General features: G+C 41.1%; 1 protein-coding gene and 1 long non-coding RNA gene across 2 annotated transcripts in view; one reads left to right on the top strand and one right to left on the bottom strand.

Annotated features, from left to right (window-relative positions):
- Positions 1-4,911, top strand: part of LOC113440356 (acyl-CoA (8-3)-desaturase-like) — a 25,477-nt gene extending 20,566 nt beyond the window's left edge. Inside the window, exons 11-12 of the mRNA XM_026706736.2 lie at positions 485-610; positions 3,968-4,911. Coding sequence (XP_026562521.1) covers positions 485-610; positions 3,968-4,019 — 178 coding nt within the window. The 3' untranslated portion in view covers positions 4,020-4,911. The remainder of the gene's footprint in view (positions 1-484; positions 611-3,967) is intronic.
- On the bottom strand, positions 2,219-18,137 carry LOC148128071 (uncharacterized). The gene is made up of 6 exons (XR_015740871.1): positions 18,042-18,137; positions 14,258-14,337; positions 13,970-14,090; positions 13,659-13,728; positions 8,456-8,530; positions 2,219-3,228 (listed from the first exon to the last, which is right to left on the bottom strand). It is a non-coding gene; the product is annotated as an uncharacterized LOC148128071 (long non-coding RNA).

The following is an 18,137-nucleotide window of genomic DNA, read 5'->3' as shown; positions in this document are numbered from 1 at the left end:
GGAGACGATAAGGGAGAGACATGGTCTACTCGGGAGGAGAGGGCCTTGATCCTTCTTCATGGGCTGCAGCTGTGACAACTGAATAAGAGTATGGACCTGCATACTGGCGAACGCTGGAAACAAAGTGTGGAAATATCTCTAGTTTATAGTTCCTCTCTGAGTTTGGCATCCTTCCCAGTGTGTGTTATCTGTGGACATCCTCCAGCCCTTATCTTGCCTGGTTTGTGTTGCTTTTTTCCTACTTCATGTAACTGTTTGTGTGGGAGTGTTTTTGTCTTCTGTCAAAGATATTTGGAGCTTGGAAACAAAGTGAAGGAATAAAAGGGGCTTCACCTGTTTTCTGTGACTATGTTTGTTTTGTATCCCACCCTGGGTCATCACAAGGTTGTTGTGCTTGAAGACATGACTATCTCATTGTTATAAGATGGGGAACACTGCATAACATCTTACAGGTCTCTCTCTCTCTCTCTTTTCTTTCATGTAGCCTTTTTCCCACCATGCCTCGACATAATTACTGGAAGGTGACCCCCTTGGTGAAGTCCATTTGTGAAAAGCATGGCATCCAGTATCAATCTAAGCCTTTGCTCACAGCCTTTGCAGATGTTGTATGGTAAGCATTGGTTCTTATAACAAAGTTGAACTTTTGTTGTCTCAAAGGCATGCTTTCCCCAAAAGCAACTGGATTTCTTGTTTTTTTTTTTCCTTGAAAATGTTTCACTTCTCATCCAAGAAGTTTCTTCAGTTCTCAGCTTCTTCAGCTTCGTAGATGAAAGTGAAACATTTTCAAAGAAAAAAAAAACCAGAGTAAATGCTCTCTAGTGTTTAGATATGATAAGTGTTGTTTGTTTCATTAATTCGTTAATTCATTAACTTTGTTTGCCACTAATCTCACTGTGAGATAACTCTGGGTGGCTTACAGTGTTCAAAAGAATAAAACAATACAGAAACCAATGATTAGCTATAACTAAAAGATGGGAGGGAGAGAGTAGGATGAGCAGAGGGTGTTGGATTGTGTTATTAATCTATCAAGCGCCTATATTGTGACGGTCCCCCATTGGCTAAGTATCCCCTGGGGAGGCAGATTATCTGTTTGTCCAAGCTAGATGTAATTAGTGCAACACATAGAAGAATCATTGCAGCATGGATAGCTAAATGTGGATCTGGCAATCAAGGATCATACCTCTTTAGCAGAAGTGTCCTTTGGCTTGTCCAGCGAAAGAAAAGATGAGGTGTGCTGTTTCTTTTGTGCTTCGGGTTCTCTTAATGCAGGAAAGTCCCCTCAGATTGGGAAGCAGATGAGGACATACTTTCTGTGAAGATACTGCTTGTCTGGAGTTGGTTTTGCTTACAAGATAGTTTGTTTTGGCAACAGCTACTTGAAGTTATCTGAAGTTATCTTTGACTACTTCTGGTATGGAACTCTCAGAAGAATCAGGGCTAGGGTCACTTTCGCTGTTATTGGTGAAGAAATGTGCTGACAGCTTTTTCTTGTATGAGTCAAACGAGAGACAGCAGTGTGAGATATTTTAGAACGGGGTGTCAAACCCCTGTCATATTGGGACTTTTCTCCCCTGTCGCTAAACTGAGCATGGGCACGTGATGCATCCAGCCTGGGGACGTCCATATTGCTATCAACGCTGTGTGTGTGTATATCAGAATTGTTGTTTTGATGTCTGCGAGCTTTTTTCTCAGATTTCTCAAAATGTGTTCTCTATTTTTATAGATTTAACTTCCTCTCTTAAAGTGTGTTTGGTTCTTCACTCTTGACATGGCTGGCAGATTTACTGGCATGCAGCTGCCTGCAGATTTACTGCTACCTCAATTTTTATGGCTCTTATGACAGAATCAGGACCATTTGCTACTTTTCAGTAATGAGGTGATAGACTAACTTATCCTTAAAGACTCTGACAGTTTGGATGTCATGAGCCTGCCATAGGATGGATTTCTAGGAGGAGTTGCTCTTGTGTAATACAGCTGTAGTTGGCTGCATTAACTTCTTCCAGATGCCCTCTTGACATTGAAGGACAGACTGCCAAAATGCCCCTGGGGCCAGCTTCTGCTGCCATTTTAACCCCCTGATTGCCACCGAGGATTTGCAAATCAAGGGCTTGTTGGAAGCTGTCTACCTTGAACTGCAGTATGATTTAAATTTTGCTCTATAAAGATTTCTGCAGACAAGAGGCAGACCTCATAGAAAGGCTGAGTAATGTGGTTGTGGGAAGTGCATGTGACTTGTTTCAGGAGGATGTCTCCCCTGCTCCCCTGCTCTGGAGGGTACTTGGGCTGAGGCTTTGGAAGGCTGAGGAGGAGCCTGACTTGTTCTATAGGGATTAAGGAGATCCTGAAACTGTACTTCTGTTTCTCATATTTGGTGTTGTCTCTGTGGTGGGGAGATAGTCAATCCTCATCTGTTTCTTTCCTTATTGGAAGTATTGGACCCCAGTATAATTACTGGGGCTCGACCAGGTTCGTTTCTTCCCTCTGGCTGGCATTTTTTGGCCATAGGACTGAGTCAGAAGGGATAAGGACAGTCGCAGGTCAGGAGCTTATTACAGGAGTTGTTAGTTTGTCACCACCTTTGTCCTCCAGTTGTCTTTGAGGAAGTCTTAGAGTTCTGAGATTGCATTGGTAGAGGGTAGCATATAGAAAGGAAATGCAGGTGTTCTAAGATATCGCATGCATATTTGGCTGGTGAATGGCATGCAAATCGATGTAAGCACATGAAGAAATCTCATAGGATTACTTAGTTCCCACAAGTCACAAATGAATGTGTGAACTGAATATGTTGAAAAGTATAGCCTTATACTCTGGTTTCTCTTCAGATCGTATAAATCTTTCCCCTTTTACTATTGAAAATGATAGCCTCAAAATGTGATGAAAACACCACCATGGCTTATTCACTGAATGGTTTATTCACACATGCAAACCTCTATTTCACCACACAGATAGTCCTTGATTAATGATCACTCATTTAGCAAATGTTCAAAATTGTGATTGTGCTGAACGAATACCATAGTACTTGCAACAGTCCTTGAAATTCTGAGTGTTGCAGCAACTCTCCCCCACCCCGCCACCATCAGGTCATGTGATTGTCATTTGGACATTTGGCAACCAGTCCACACTTACAACAGTTGCAGCATCTGACAGTCATGTGATCATTCTCAAGAGGGAAGGTTGCAAGTCGCTGCTGTTGCTTTTTTTTTGTTGCATTTTTTCCTGATGAACCTGCTACAGAGAATGAGATCTCAGGAATCTGGTACTTCATAGCACGCCCCTCCCTACAGTGTTCCCTGCCCAAATTGTGTAGCAACTCCCTTCACCTGGCTGTGTTTGTATGGTGTCATAGCATCCCTCCACCACCCCCAGCCACAATTGCTTGCACAATGCTGTACAGTCCCCTCACTCACTCGGCTGCACTTCAAAACACTCACCTGCCTGCCAGCCTGCTTGCAAGCTGCCTGAGACTTTGGATTTCCTACCAGTTTCCCCACTGACTTTGCTTGTTGGAAGTTGGCAGGAAATCGCAAGTTATAGTCACACGAGATCCTTGCTTAATGACCTGCAATCTTCCTTTAATGAAGGCAGTGGGGACTGCCAGGATTGTCATGGCTATGATGCAGTTAGATAATATTGTGCTTTACAATTATATTGCTTAGTGACAGACATTCTGATCCCACTTGCTGTTGTAACTTGAGGACTACCTGTATATCATTTCATGAAGAGCTTATGTACATAAATAAGTCCCATGGCTCTCTCCAGCTGATAGTACTGCTGTAATCCCTGTAATTTAATTCTCTCCAGTCCATGTTCTTCTATCTTGGATGATCGACACATTTCTTCTCCTACCATTCACATTTGTTCATTGGTGTATACCCCAGATTTCCTTGCTCAACTGTTAATACTTCTTTGTGATTTCTTCTTCATTGTGACTGAGCTGGCTTTACCTCTTTTCTATTCTTTCTTCTAGTTCTCTCAAGGAATCGGGGCAGCTCTGGTTGGATGCCTACTTGCACAAGTAGGAGCCAAACACCATACGTTGTGGAACAGTTTTGGCCATCCTTGTCACCTCCGCAATTGAAGAAAGCAAGTGCCTGGTTCACTCGGGGGAGATTACTCTTAAAAGCTGAATTCTGAAACCTTGTGTTGCTGCTCCAAACATTCTCATAGTTCCCTTTTTAACTTGTGCATCTACCATCTCTCCTTTCTGTCTGAGGATCTGAAAGTTTGTTCAAAAATGCATATTGTTCAGCCTTCAGGACCAAAAAGCAACACCAGGAAAGGCCTTCACTGCCACTTCACTAAACTTGGTGTTTAGCAAAAAAAAAAAAAAACAAAACACAAAAACAAAAACACACTACCTTAGTTGCCTAGTCATTGTGGAGTACAAGAGCCTATTTAGTGGAAGCAGTTGAAAGGAGAGAACCTGGAAAGAGAAATTCAGCAGCTGGGAATAGAAACTCCTGGTAAGGGAGATTCAAACTGGGCCATAGCTTAGCACTGGAGAAGTTTGGAGAAGAAAGAAACAAAGGAGACTACAGGGGCTGAGAGCCTTGATTGGAAGCAGCATATGAAGGAAATAAATCAATGATTTATTTAAATAGAAATCAGTCAGTTCCTGGATGTAATTCACAAGCACTAGAGAATAGTTAGGCAAGCTTAACTATGGGGAGAAAAACTGGTCCACAACTCCCTGACATTCCTGGATGTACTTTACATAAAAGGATAAAGAACATAATATAATTATCCACATGCCTCTTCTATAAGTGTATAAGACAAGTTAGTGAAAGGAGACTAATGAATGTTGATGGACTTATTATTAATTATTAGTGCAAATAAATGATTTGGGCAAATCTGCTGTTACATTTTGGAGGTGCAAAAGGAGAATTAAAGCAAATCTTTTGGTATTGCTTATTTATTATGGCCACTTTCTATGCCTGAATTAAACTTTGTTCTACAGAAGGGCTAAACTGCTAAACTTTATGACCTGTTGACTTCAACTCCCAGAATTCCTGAGCCAGAATGGTTACCAAGCACCTCTAAAGTTGTGTGCTACTACTCTTTGATTCTCATGCAAGTTGGCAGAGACAAGTCTTCGTGCTTTTCCCCAGAAAAATGGAGACCAATATCGCCCCTAGGGGCAAAATGTTCTACAGGACGGGGCAGTGGGAGATAAGTCTGTTGCCCTAGATCCCATCAATCATATCTCTTTAACTGAAGGGATCCATAAAATACCCTCTCACCATGACTGGGTGGTATGGTTGAGGTAATTCTGGCAAAACAGCTTCTCTGGTACCATGCCTTGAGTGGCTCTAAAGATAATAACCAATCCCTTGAACTGACAGCAAACTGGCACCCAATGCAGTTCACACAGTAGAGGTGTTATAGCACAGTCCTTGGGGCACCCAGTATGGCTCACTTGCTCACATTCTGCACCGCACTAGCTGGAACTTCCAGATACTCTTTGAGGATAGCCCCATGTAGGGTACATTGTAGCATAGGTTGATCCATACTACTGAATGATCCATACTACTAAATGAGCACTGAGGGAAATATCGTTTCTGTTGTTAAATGGATGGATTGTACTGGGTTTTATTGCATAAACTTTATATGGGAGTTACCCAGATTATCCAAAGTTGCCCATGTAGTACAAGAGCCAAGTATCTCCCCCAATGATTTCTCCATAATCATGCTAGAAATATTGTGTCTAGTTCTGAGTAATTCAATTTAAAAAGGACAATATGAATTGAAGGAAGTGCAGAGAAGGGCTACCAAATTGGGGAAGGATCAGGAAACCAAACACTATAGGGAATGTGTAAAAGGAATATCTGAATATCTTCAACCTGGAGAAAAGAGAGCGTACAGAAGATATGATAGCCCTCTTCAAGTATTTGAAGGGCTGTCATGCAGAAGAAGAGTGGACATGTCTTGTTGCCCCAGAGACCAGGATCAGAACTGATAGGTTAAAATTACATGGAAGGAAGTTCATACAAGCTATCAAGAAGAAATTTTCCAACTGGGTAGACTTAGTCAATAGAAAGCTTGTTATATGGAGTGATAAGTCCTTCATCAGAAGTATTCAAATGAAGAATGAGATGCTCAGACTGCTCAGGTGGATTCTGTATTAAAGATAGCTTCATACTTTTCACTGCATTGCTTCCTGATAGCCTCACTCAAACTGTCAGAAGATGTACTGGATCGTGCAGAAAGATTTGGGTGGATGTCCCCAGATTCTGATGATGTATGAAAAATTCTTGCTTGTTAGACAGCTGAGTTCTGTGAATTCCTGTCACTTTTCATTGCTTTGATCTTGTGGTCTTACAGCTTCTGCTCTAAGTTGCTTCACTAATTTAGTCTGTGAATTTCAAAACAATTTTGAAATGTTTTCCCAAGTCATCGTTTAAACATCTATCACATGTTCTACAAACTTGTTTGGAAATGCCATTTAATTGCTGCTTAGTTTTGAGCAATCTGTCACTGCTGCAATATAAATACTTTTTATGTGCTAACACTGCTGGTTGCCATCAGGCAAGACAGTTAATTGGATATCTGCCACAGTCCAGAGATATGCAAACTCAGACAGATGTTTTAGAAGTGAAGAATCCTTTTTACCTATAGAATTTGTATAGTATTTGGGTAAATATTAGAGGGGGAAAATTGACATTGCTATACATGTGTACTACAGGCCATCTATTCAAGCAAGCAAAGAAAATAGATGAACTTTTTGCTAATCAGTTAGTTGAACTGTGCAGGAAATATGCCACTATAGTAATGGGGGACTTTTAATTACCCTGACATTAACTGGGAAACAAACTTTCTAGTGAGATCAAACAGACTCCTGACATCCCTAGCTAGCTGACAGCTTTGTCATTCAAAAGATGGAGGAGGGAGCTAGAGGATCAGCTATGCTGGATTTGAGTCTTACTAATAGGGATGAAATGGTTGAGGGAGTGGAAGTTGTAAGAACTTTGGAGAAGAGTGACCATGTCATACTTGAATTAACCGTAATGCAGGTGCAGGTGACCAAACCAAGTTAGACATGTGTTTCAAATTTTAACAGAGCTAACTTCAATAAACTAAGAGAGAGGGAAGAGTCCACTGATAGAAATCCTAGGGGGGGGAAACAATCCAGGATTCTTTGGATACTCATAAAAAACAAGATAAAGGTCCAAGCAAAAACAACACCACAGAAAAAGAAAAACAAGAGATTCCAGATGAAATCAGCATGATTATATCAAGAGTTTTCTGAAAAGCTGAGGGACAAAAAGGACAAGTATAAAGAATGGAAAGCGAGACACATAACTAGAACAGAATACTAGCAAACAGTCCGAATCTGCAAGGATGGAGTCAGGAAGGCTAAGGTTAGAATAAGCTAAGACTTGCAACAATTGGTTTAAAAATAACAAAAAAGTTTCTTTCACTATGTAAGGAACAAGAAGAAAGTCAGAGAAATAATCAGTCTGCTAATCAGGGAAGATGGCAAGAAGGTGACAGGTAGTAGGAAGAAAACAACTGCTGAGTTCCTTCTCTCTAACTGTCTTTATGCAAAAGGAAAAATAGTACAACCTATCTAAACCAGCACAGTGGGAGACAGAACAGGAATGCAGGTCAAAATAAGCAAGGAATTGGTAAGAGAACATCTATCCACTTTGGACAAGTTGAGATCTCTGGGACCAGGTAGTTTCTATCCCAGGGTACTGAAGGAGCTGGCAGATGTGACCTGGGAACCAATGAATAGCAATAGCAATAGTACTTAGATTTATATATTCCACTCTGTAGTGCTTTGCAGCACACTCTGAGTGGTTTACAAAGAGGTCTTCAACAATCTGGGTCCTCATTCTACTGACCTAAGAAGGATGGAAGACTGAGTCAACCTTGAGCCGGTCAGGATTTAACTCTTGGCTGTGGACAGAGTTAGCTTGCAAAATGGCATGCTAACCACTGTACCACCATGGCTTATGAAAGAAATGAATCTGAGGGGATTGAAGGTGCCTCGTCAAATCAAGGTAAGGGGAATTACTAACACTTTGGAAGATAGCCTTAAGATTCAGAAGGATCTTGACATATTGAGCATTGGCCCTATCCAACAAAATCCAGTTCAGTGGTGGGAAAAGTAAAGTCCTGTGCTTAGGCAGGGAGAACCAAACACATAGATACAAAATAGTCAGTACCTGGCTCAACAGTAGTACCTTTTAGAGAGATCTAAGTGTCCTGGACTATTAAGTATAAGTCAGCAATGTGTTGCAGCTGCCAAAAAAAGCTAATGTAGTCCTAGGCTGCATCAACAGGAGGATAGATCACGAGAAGTGACAGTACCACTCTATACTGCACTAGTGAGGCCATACTTGGAATACTGCATACATGTGATGACCAGGGGTGTGGCACAAAGGTAACACAGTCAGATAATCAGTAGGAGTCCCTTTATTAGCTCCAACTTTGCCCGCATTGTCCTGGTTACCTTCTGGCTGGAGAAAAACTCCCAGGAACAGCCTTTGGCTGCAGAGAATCAAGTCCAAAACGTGGTCAACAAAAACTGTAACTGTAAGTCCAAACAAGGCAAAATGAGGTAATTAGTCTGGCAAGGCAGGAGAAGGAATTCCAGATGTGAAGGCACGGCAATAACTCAACATGGTTGGGAGGATGCCAGGAACTCAGATAACTAAAGTAAACACAAGATAAACTCACATTTGTTCCCAACAGATGCCACACTCAGCATGCATCTTTTAAAAACTCTGTTCCCAGTTGTGGCTAATGAAGGGAATCAGGACCCTTTCCTCCCCTGTAAGCCATGCAACCCATGTTGCTCTCTCCTCCATTCCTCCCTGCATGCCCTAGGATGAAGAGGGGGTGGGCCTGAATCTTCCTCTGAACTCCCTCTCCCCTGGTCTGCCCAGCCAGACTTTGCCCTTCCCCAGTTTCCTCCACAGCCAACAGAAGCCACACTCCCACTTCCTGTCAGCTGTTTGTCTTCCTCCTCAGATTCAGACTCCCAAGAGGGACGTGACAATACAGTTTTGAGCACCACAATACAAAGAAGATGCTGAGACCCTAGAAAGAGTGCAGAGAAGGATGGCAAAGATGATAAGGGGTCTGGAGGCTAAATCATATGAATGAATGGCTAAGGGAACTATCTATAAGTAGCCTCTGCTGTTATGCTTTTAAAACCTGCCACTGCTCCTGGTAGAGTGGCTGAACTTCAGGGGCTGAAGTCCTTGAGAGGCTGTGAATAGATGAAGGATGCAGGTCCGCATGGTTTTGCTGGTTCTGGTCTTCAATACAACCAAAACCATCTGCTCCAGGACTGTTATCCCTTAGACCCTGGCTATACCCCACATCTCACCCTTGCACTGTTCTCCTCCTCCTCCTTGCCTACAAGTCTAGTAGGGCCAATGACATTATGTTATCATTATAGCAGAAAACACATGCAGCATTGTATTGTATCACTTGACAAGTTTGACTTGTTTGACATGAACTATACATAGAATAGACTTGAAATATTTCTGAACTTTATTTTTTTTTAAAGAAGTTATGGCATTTTCTATTAAGCAAAATCAGCACTTTAATAAAGGGAATTTTGTGTGTGTGTGTGTGTGTACTTATTCTTCTATTGGTCTGTCTGATGTATGTGGCAGGGCATGATGCACAGGGGACTTCATATATGCCTTGGTTTTCCAGGTAAATTTTATCTATGGGGTTTCTTAGGATGGCTGCTATTTTTCTGTCTGTTTTGAAGGCAGTCTTGATGTGATGCCTGTGTAGTATCTTACTGATTTTGTCTGTAGTACCTCTTATGTAGGGCAGGACAGCTGTTCCATAGGTCTGTTCATCTTCTAGGTCTCCATTATGTCTCAGTGTGGTTTTGTGGATCAGGCCTGTGATTTTGCTTTTGTGGAAGCCGTTGGCTGTCCGTACTTTAATCAGGGTGCATAGTTCAGTCTTTATGTGTACATAAAAACTGAACACATAAATACTGAACTATGCACCCTGACTAATGTACGGCTTCCACAAAAGCAAAATCACAGGCCTGATCCACAAAAACACACCTTTACCCGCCTGGACGAACACAAAAATACAGTAAAAAAGCTGGAACACACTTCCTCACTAGTCCAACACATGAAAGCCACAGGTCATAGCATCGACTTCAATGGTACCAAAACCCTAGCTGCAGAACTATTAGAGAAGCCATAGAGATTGAAAAAAGACCTGAAAAAATGAATAGAAGAGATGACTCCACCAGACTGTCAATTATCTGGAAGTCTGCACTCACAAACAAAAAAATCTCCACACTACAAGCCAAGCAAACACCTGGGCACAAACAGACCCCACCGATACCTCCAGCTCAAACACACCCCAACCAGCCACCCAGATGAAACCTAGCTTCCTAATAAATGATTGTTGGCCATTCACCTGAAGCCAAGCCGCTCTAAAAGCCCCCAACACAGGAAACACTATGTTGCCAGCCAATCAAGACAAAAAAAATGCTACAAAACAGACAGAAGATATTAGAAACACCAATCAAACAGAACACAGCAAACTCCAAGACCAATAAACACAGACCAAGACTCCCAACTAATCAGGATGAAGAAAAAACCATCCTAACACAGCAATAGGCTAGCACCAAATTTAAAACAGAAATGACTGTGAAAGCGTGATTCACAGACAAACCCAATACACAAACCTGATGATGGCAGATGAGATTCTGCCTAAACGTCGCTACAACTTTAAAAGCACAACTATAATGACGTGGGAAAATACCCAAACAGAGCTGAATGCCATATATATATATAGCACATTAGGATTTTGAACTAATATGCCCACAGAAATGTCCCAAATTGCTTCTCTAAAAAGCAACTGGATATTCTTGGTTCTTTTCTTGAAAATGTTTTGCTTGTCTAAGAAGCTTCTTCAGTTCTGACCAAATGGTGGGGAATGGAAGGATTTATATTCTTCCATCCACAGAGTCACCTAAATGCAATCTCTCAGAGAGCAAATGACCAACCTTCAGGGTGCTACCGATCAGATGACCGCAAAGAATATAAATCCTTCCATTCCTTACCATTCAGCCAGAACTGAAGAAGCTTCTCAGATGAGAAATGAAATGCTTTTTCAAGGAAAAAAATCAAGGCAGACCAGTTGCCTTTTAGAAAAGCATGCCTTTGAGACAACCATGGCCTGGATGATTGAGAATCTCCATAGACATGTAGACAGACAATGGCAATGAAATAACATAAGCTCACAGAGAATAAGCAAAGTTCAGGTTGTTTCCTGAGGAATTTATAAGCTAAATTCTGATGCTATGGCAATAATGGAGGGAGGCAATAGTAGGAGGACGAAAAAAGTAAGGGTCTTTCTGTGCTGATTTATTAGTTATTAAAGAGTGTAGTAGTATTTAGTTGGCCTTGATGGATTTGACAAGGCAAACGTGGTCGAAACTGGTTAGTGGTTAGAGGGGAATTTCCTGGGAATCCCAGGGTTATACAGACTGAGATATCCCTTCACACACATCCCAAATCAGAAGAAAACAGTAAGTAACCTCCATATGATTGCTAAATTGGACCTGGAGAAGATTTCACTTTTTAAGAGAGACCCACATTTTCTGCCTGGTGCATCAACAGTAGGGGCCATCCTTCTCCTTTTGAATGCAATAAAAGACAATGACATTTTTTCCTCATTCCCAGTTCATCATAAATGCACCTCCATTGGGCTTTGAAGCTCTGCTATAAAACTGCTGTTTTCTGTCCCAAGCTCTTTTAAACCATTCTGAAGAAATGGTGGGCAGCTCTTCATTTTGGTTTAGGGAAAGCCCCAACCTACAGCTCCTGGTATGGCTCCTTCTGTTCAGAAGCTGGTCTCTGCCCCGTGTGGCCATTTCAACTGGGGTTGCCAAATTCCTATGCTCACTTCTGGTCAGCAATTAGCCTTTTATACAGTGTTATTTTGCAGGTCAATCCAACAATGGCCCGTTAAGCCAAGGCACTTTCCTCAAATTATTTCTCCACCCCTTCTGAATGCTCATTGCTCCATTCATTTTAGCATTTCCCAGTGGACATCCTTTTGTTTGGGTCCATACTGGGGGGAGCAAACTCGCTTTGCACTCCCTACCCATAGTACCACAAACCTTCTCTTTCTTCCCCAACCCTCACCTTTAAGTCGCAATGTAGGCAGGTGGGGATAAAGACATAAAGTATGTATGTGTTTGTGTGTGTATACATACACATAGTTTTATTAAAAGTTTCTAAAATTGAAGATTAAAAACTACTACAAACTATATAAAGGAAGAAGAGGGAAAGGACAAATCAAGGAAAAGCAAAAAAGGGAAAAAGGGAAAGAAAAATAGAAAAGAAAGATACAAAGAAATACCTTCTGACCTATTTTACAGTAGTAAACTGTAATTATAAATGTACTCCTTGCTCTGTATTTACAACATCACTATCTTCTTTTAATCTACCTATAGTCTATCCTGTCTAATCATCAAAACTGTAAATCATAAGTTCATTTTTTCCCATTTTGTGCAAAAAATAATAATCCTATAATGGGTTTCCAGTCAGCAATAAATGTATATGCTGTGTTTTCTCTAGTCAGCTAATTTTTTTTTAGCCATCTAGGAAAGTTTCATGATCTTTACCAACCATATCTCCATTGTGGGCAGTGCTGAATATCTTCACCTTTGTGCATACAATAATCTTACTGCGATTATTATATATGAAAATAAAGATCCATAACATTTTTTTTCCAATTGTTTGTCTACCAGTCCCAAAAGTAAAAGTTCTGGTCTCAACTGTATATTAATCTTTAAAATCTTCTGAATCAGTACATCTATTTGAATCTAGAATTTTCTAGCTTCTTCATAATCCTCAACATGACAAAATATCCTTTCTTCTTGTTCATATTTCCATAAATTTGAAGTGCTTACATACATTCTAGATAATTTCTCTTGTGACGTGTATCAATAATGCACCCTTTTGTAAACATTCTCTTTAACATAACATAGTGTAAATTTCAATACTTTTGCCCACATATTTTCTTATAGTTCCCATTGTATATTAAAATCATTTTTTAGCTCAGTGTCATACATTCATTCACTTGTTCTTTTTCTGTTTTAAATTTTAATAAGATTTTATACATTTTAGCAATAATGTGTTTATCATTTGTATACAGTTATATTTTAAATTTAGTCTTACAATGTTCATAACCATAAACTCTTGTCTACTTTAAATCTGTCTAATAATTGAAATAATTATTATAGTTATTGTAATAATTAAAATAATAATAAGGGACACGGTGGCTCAGTGGCTAAGATGCTGACCTTGTCGATCAGAAAGGTCGGCGGTTCAAACCCCTAGCACCACGTAATGACGTAAGCTCCCATTACTTGTCCCAACTATTGCCAACCTAGCAGTTTGAAAGCATGTAAAAATGCAAGTAGAAAAATAGGGACCACCTTTGGTGGAAATAACAGCGTTCTGTGCGCCTTTGCCATTTAGTCATGCTGGCCACATGACCACAGTGACGTCTTCAACCAGTGCTGGCTCTTTGGCTTTGTAACGGAGATGAGCACCGCCCCTAGAGCCAGAAACGACTAGCAGTGGTGGGATTCAACTGGTGTAACAACTGGTTCACTGAGCACATGCGGTGTGTTTGAAAAGAGCTCTAAAACTTACCTTCAACTGCAGCCCCATGAGTAAAACAGCTGAGGCTCAGCAATCCACTCTGTCGTGCCTATCAGCTGGGCTTCAAACAAAGGAAATATAGGACAGACTAGTCCAAGGGTGGGTGGGCAGGGCCAACTGATTGCCGCAACTACTGGTTTGCCCAAACCGGTCCGTACCGACTGAATCCCACCCCTGAAGAGAACCATTGACAACTATGTCTTTTTGCCACCAGTTATTCTCTTAATTTTATTTACCTAACTTTCACCCTTTCCCTCTCCCCTGCCAGCGATGCCCAGGCTCCTTCAGGTGGTTGAACTTACTGCATTTGCAAAAGCTGTGAGGATGGGCTTGAACTCATGCTGAACATTGAGCTTGGCACACTGATATTTGATCAGAAAAGCCACCTGGTAGTAATTGTGTCGAGGCAGGGTGGGCAAAAGGCTGCAAGAAGAAAAGAAGGTGTCAGGTGATGATCCCAGAACTTTTGCCAGGTCCAAAACATGCCAGCCCTGCTTAACATCAGCAATGTATGATCTGTGACTGCCTGGAAGGCCTCCCCCTCCCACACACATTTCTGTGCCTTGGCCTCTTCTCCAGTTTACACTCACTGATGCTCAATCTGGAAGTTCTGGTGCCCAATGAACCAGACATTGAACCAGGAACGGTCAACATTGCATGTTGCTGAGAACTAAAGGAGAAAGAGAACAGCAGGTGAAGCCCTCCGGTTGTCCCCTTTCTTTCCAGCCACTGTTGCTTCCTATCATAGGGAGGCTCTGTAATGAGTAACACTTAATCCTAGAGCCCTTAAAAGCCAGGCTGTAGACTCCTACAGGCAGTCAGATGGACAGCCAAAGCTTGCATTTTGTTGCACAATTTTTGGCAATGACCTTTGTTTTGTATTTTTTTAGTCCAGGGGAAAAAGCTGCAAAAAGATTTTATTTCCTTGCTTGCTGTGTTCCTTTATTCTGGAGTCAAGGCGAAGTTTTTAAAAGGGACAGAGATTGGAGAGCAGAGTTTAGTTTTAATACCTAACTTGGGGAAATGGAGGGGGAGGGAAGTCTGTCCCTCCCAGTTTTTTGGGGGGGAAGAAATGTAGCTTTCTTTGCAGGAGGGAAGAGAGGGAGGGGATTAAACAAGGGAAGGGTTTTTGGAATTTCATTTTAAAGCTGCCTTTTACGCAAGGGCTGGCTTCCGAAAGCCAGGCAAAAACCAGGACAGCTTTGCAGTCTCCTTATGGGCAGTTGGTAGGGGCCTCAGAAAGCAGTGCTTTCCTTCCCCATTGTTTTCCCCCAGAAAAACAGTCAGCCGTGGGGTGGGCCTGCATGCAGAGAGGGTAGGCCTTGAGAAGCCTGAAACAAATGGTCTTCTGCCTGCGCTAGGCCGCCCAGGATCTCCCCCACCCCTCAGCTCCCACTTAATAACTCCATGTTTAGAGAATATACTGGAGAAAGCAGTGATGACTGGCCATTGATTGAGGCAATTCATTTAATGTTGTCCTGACCTTCCACTGTAGAGGGCAAGCTCCATTACACTGGTAACACAAGGACTGCTTATAAATGTAAATGAAATGAAATAGATTATAGGTTTTGTCCTGAGCCCTACATACACTTTTTTAAAGATGAAATTTCCAGCACATCACTCAGATTCCAAGTATGGATGTCACTCAAAAGTGTTGTTGGCAACTTTACTCTCTCTTTTCACCTAAAAGCCTTTTGTCCTTTTGCCATCTTTTGGCAAATGATGACAAACAGCTGAGGAGAAGATGTTCTCCTACTGACCCTGTGTCTATTTCTCACCTGCCCTATGGTTAGTTATATGAGAGTTTGTCTTTAAGAGATAAAAGACAGTTATTATTATTTGCTTTTATTTGCATTATTTGCTTCAGTCCTTCCTTCCCATTTCTTTTTTCCTTTGCAGCAATTTTTTTTCCCAAGCTGGTAAGGCAATGAGCAAATCCAGGCAAAGAATCAAGACTTTGCTCTTTCCCAATGGTTTTGGTGACCAGAGGACCTAGTTGGCAGTCATGAAAATGCTGTATTTAGAGATCTGGCACTCCAAAGCATTAATGGACTAAGTGAAAGATGGCACCTCTAAGCAGAAAAATAGAAAGGTTTTCATGTGAGCAGGGATATGGTTCATACAAGACATCCCAAGAAACCACATGGCTTCCATGGGGAAAGAAGTAATTATGAGAAATAAAACAATAGTAATTAGAGAATACACTTTGAGAAAACTCACTTTTCCATGTTTTTAAATAGGCTGTCTGGGACAAACCTGGTTATTTTATTAAGGGTTTTCAATAAGAGGTGATTTTTAGCCTATTAGAAAAGCTTTCCTGACAAACCTCACTTGTCTCCAGACTTCCCTCTTTTCTGCTCTCTTTTCCTTTACAAACATCCCATTTGTTACCTTCCCCTAGTGGAAGACAGGTAAGAAAATGGGAGTAACTCAGGAACAATTGCCTGTAAAGATCTCCTATTCAGGTAGGTATGTATTTAATTATACTTCAAACATTTAAGGTCTGCCAATGCACATAGAACCACTATTCCCAGGGATGGTACTGTGGAAGTCCTGATGTCAGACTTTCATTCTCAAGCCAGAGCAGTGAATCCTCTTAATTCTTTACCACTATCAACCTTTGGTTGGCTTATTGCCTATGAATCACCCATCTGCTGGTGCCAAAAGCAGATTTTTTTTTAAAGAGAAGGAAGCTTTGGGAAAGTTCATTGTGCATCAAGATTTAGAAATTAAATCATGGTTATTGATTATATGCCATCAAATTGTTTTTGAACACACAGATTTTCCTCCATGATCTCTAAAAAAGATTTTCAGGTCTTCCAGTGATACATTCATTGCCAATGAAATTAAGTCCATCTAACTTGATGCTGGTCATCCTCTTCTTCTCTTTCCTTCCATCTTTCCCAGAACTACAGTCTTTTCCAGAGAGCTAGGTCCTTCTCATAATGTGTCCAAAATAGGAGAATTTGAGCCTGTTCATTTGTGTCTCTAGTGAGAACTCAAGGTTGGCTGGTTTGATGATCCATTGGTTTCTGATTTAAGAGATACTTCATTCATTGTTTTGTCTTTCCCTCTACCTTGCTGCTGAAACTGTTTATAACATTTTAGGTTGACCTACTGAAAATCTTTAAACATGTACAATTCTGTCACCATACTGTTTTAATTGTATTTAGACTACTGCAAATTTTCTTGGATCCTTCAGCATTTTCTCTAACAGTTTAGAAAAAGTCCCATTAGCTGAGAGATCCAGCTGTGGCACACAATGTTCAATCAGTTGTTTTGAAAAGTCTGTTTCTAGGCTTCCAAAGTAAGTTTTGGGCCTGTTGCAATGCAACCATTTCATTAGAATAAATACAAAATAGGGAGAACAACTGTAAGGCCCTAGAGTATACGTAATCCCTGAAATAAAAATTTCCCAAGACACAAACAAATTTGATCTGAGTTTAGGTATCTGAGCAACTGCAAGATGAGGTAGTTTACTAGTGATACGTCCCCTGTCACCCTCCCTTTCCAAGCTACCAGTAAGATATGTGTTTTGCCACTATAATACTTAAGCAAGTTCTGCAACCCAACAAGACAAACACAGACTCCAGAGAGTAATTAGGACTGCAGAAAAGACAATTACTACCAACCTGCCTTCCATTGAAGACCTGTATACTGCACGAGTAAAAAAGAGGGCTGTGAAAATATTTACAGACCCCTCACATCCCGGACATAAACTGCTTCAACTCCTACCTTCAAAATGACGCTATAGAGCACTGCACACCAGAACAACTAGACACCAGAACAACAAGGACAGTTTTTCCCCCAAATGCCATCACTCTGCTAAACAAATAATTCCCTCAACACTGTCCAACTATTTACAAAGTCTGCACTACTACTTCTACTATTAATCTTTTCATCACTCTTTATCACCCATCCCCTCCCACTTGTGACTGTATGACTAACTTTGTTGCTTGTATCCTTACAATTTATACTGACTGTTTCCTAGTATGATTTGATTGCTTATTGTACCCTATGACTATTATTAAGTGTTGTACTTGATGATTCTTGACTCTTGACAAATGTATCTTTTCTTTTATGTACACTGAGAGCATTTGCACCTTGTGTGTCCAATCACACTTGGCCAATAAAGAATTCTATTCTATTTGAATGAAAACTGTTTTGAATTGTATTAGTTTATCTGCACAGCGAGTAGAAATTCTCAACCTGTGGTATTCCAGGGATGGAGAGAAGGCAGACAGAGATAAATTAACAGTGACTCTTTGAATCCCACCCCAGTCTGTTCCCAGTATAAAGAAATACTGGCACAGCTGATTCCTGTCCTATCACTACTAGCTGGGGAGGGCAACTTTTCAAAATACAATGACTCACACCGGCCGGCAGCCTGCCCCTGCTTCGTACCCGAAAAGCCGAACTTCTTCGGCTCGGCCGAGTTGCTTTTTCGGAGTTTCTCAGTCTGCGTTTCTC

The sequence above is a fragment of the Pseudonaja textilis genome, chromosome 1 (assembly GCF_049901715.1).
Source record: "Pseudonaja textilis isolate UNSWEBS1 chromosome 1, rPseTex1.2, whole genome shotgun sequence".
NCBI lineage: Eukaryota > Metazoa > Chordata > Lepidosauria > Squamata > Elapidae > Pseudonaja > Pseudonaja textilis.
The sequence above is the reverse complement of the archived record's forward strand: the minus strand, read 5'-3'. Positions and strand labels throughout refer to the sequence as shown.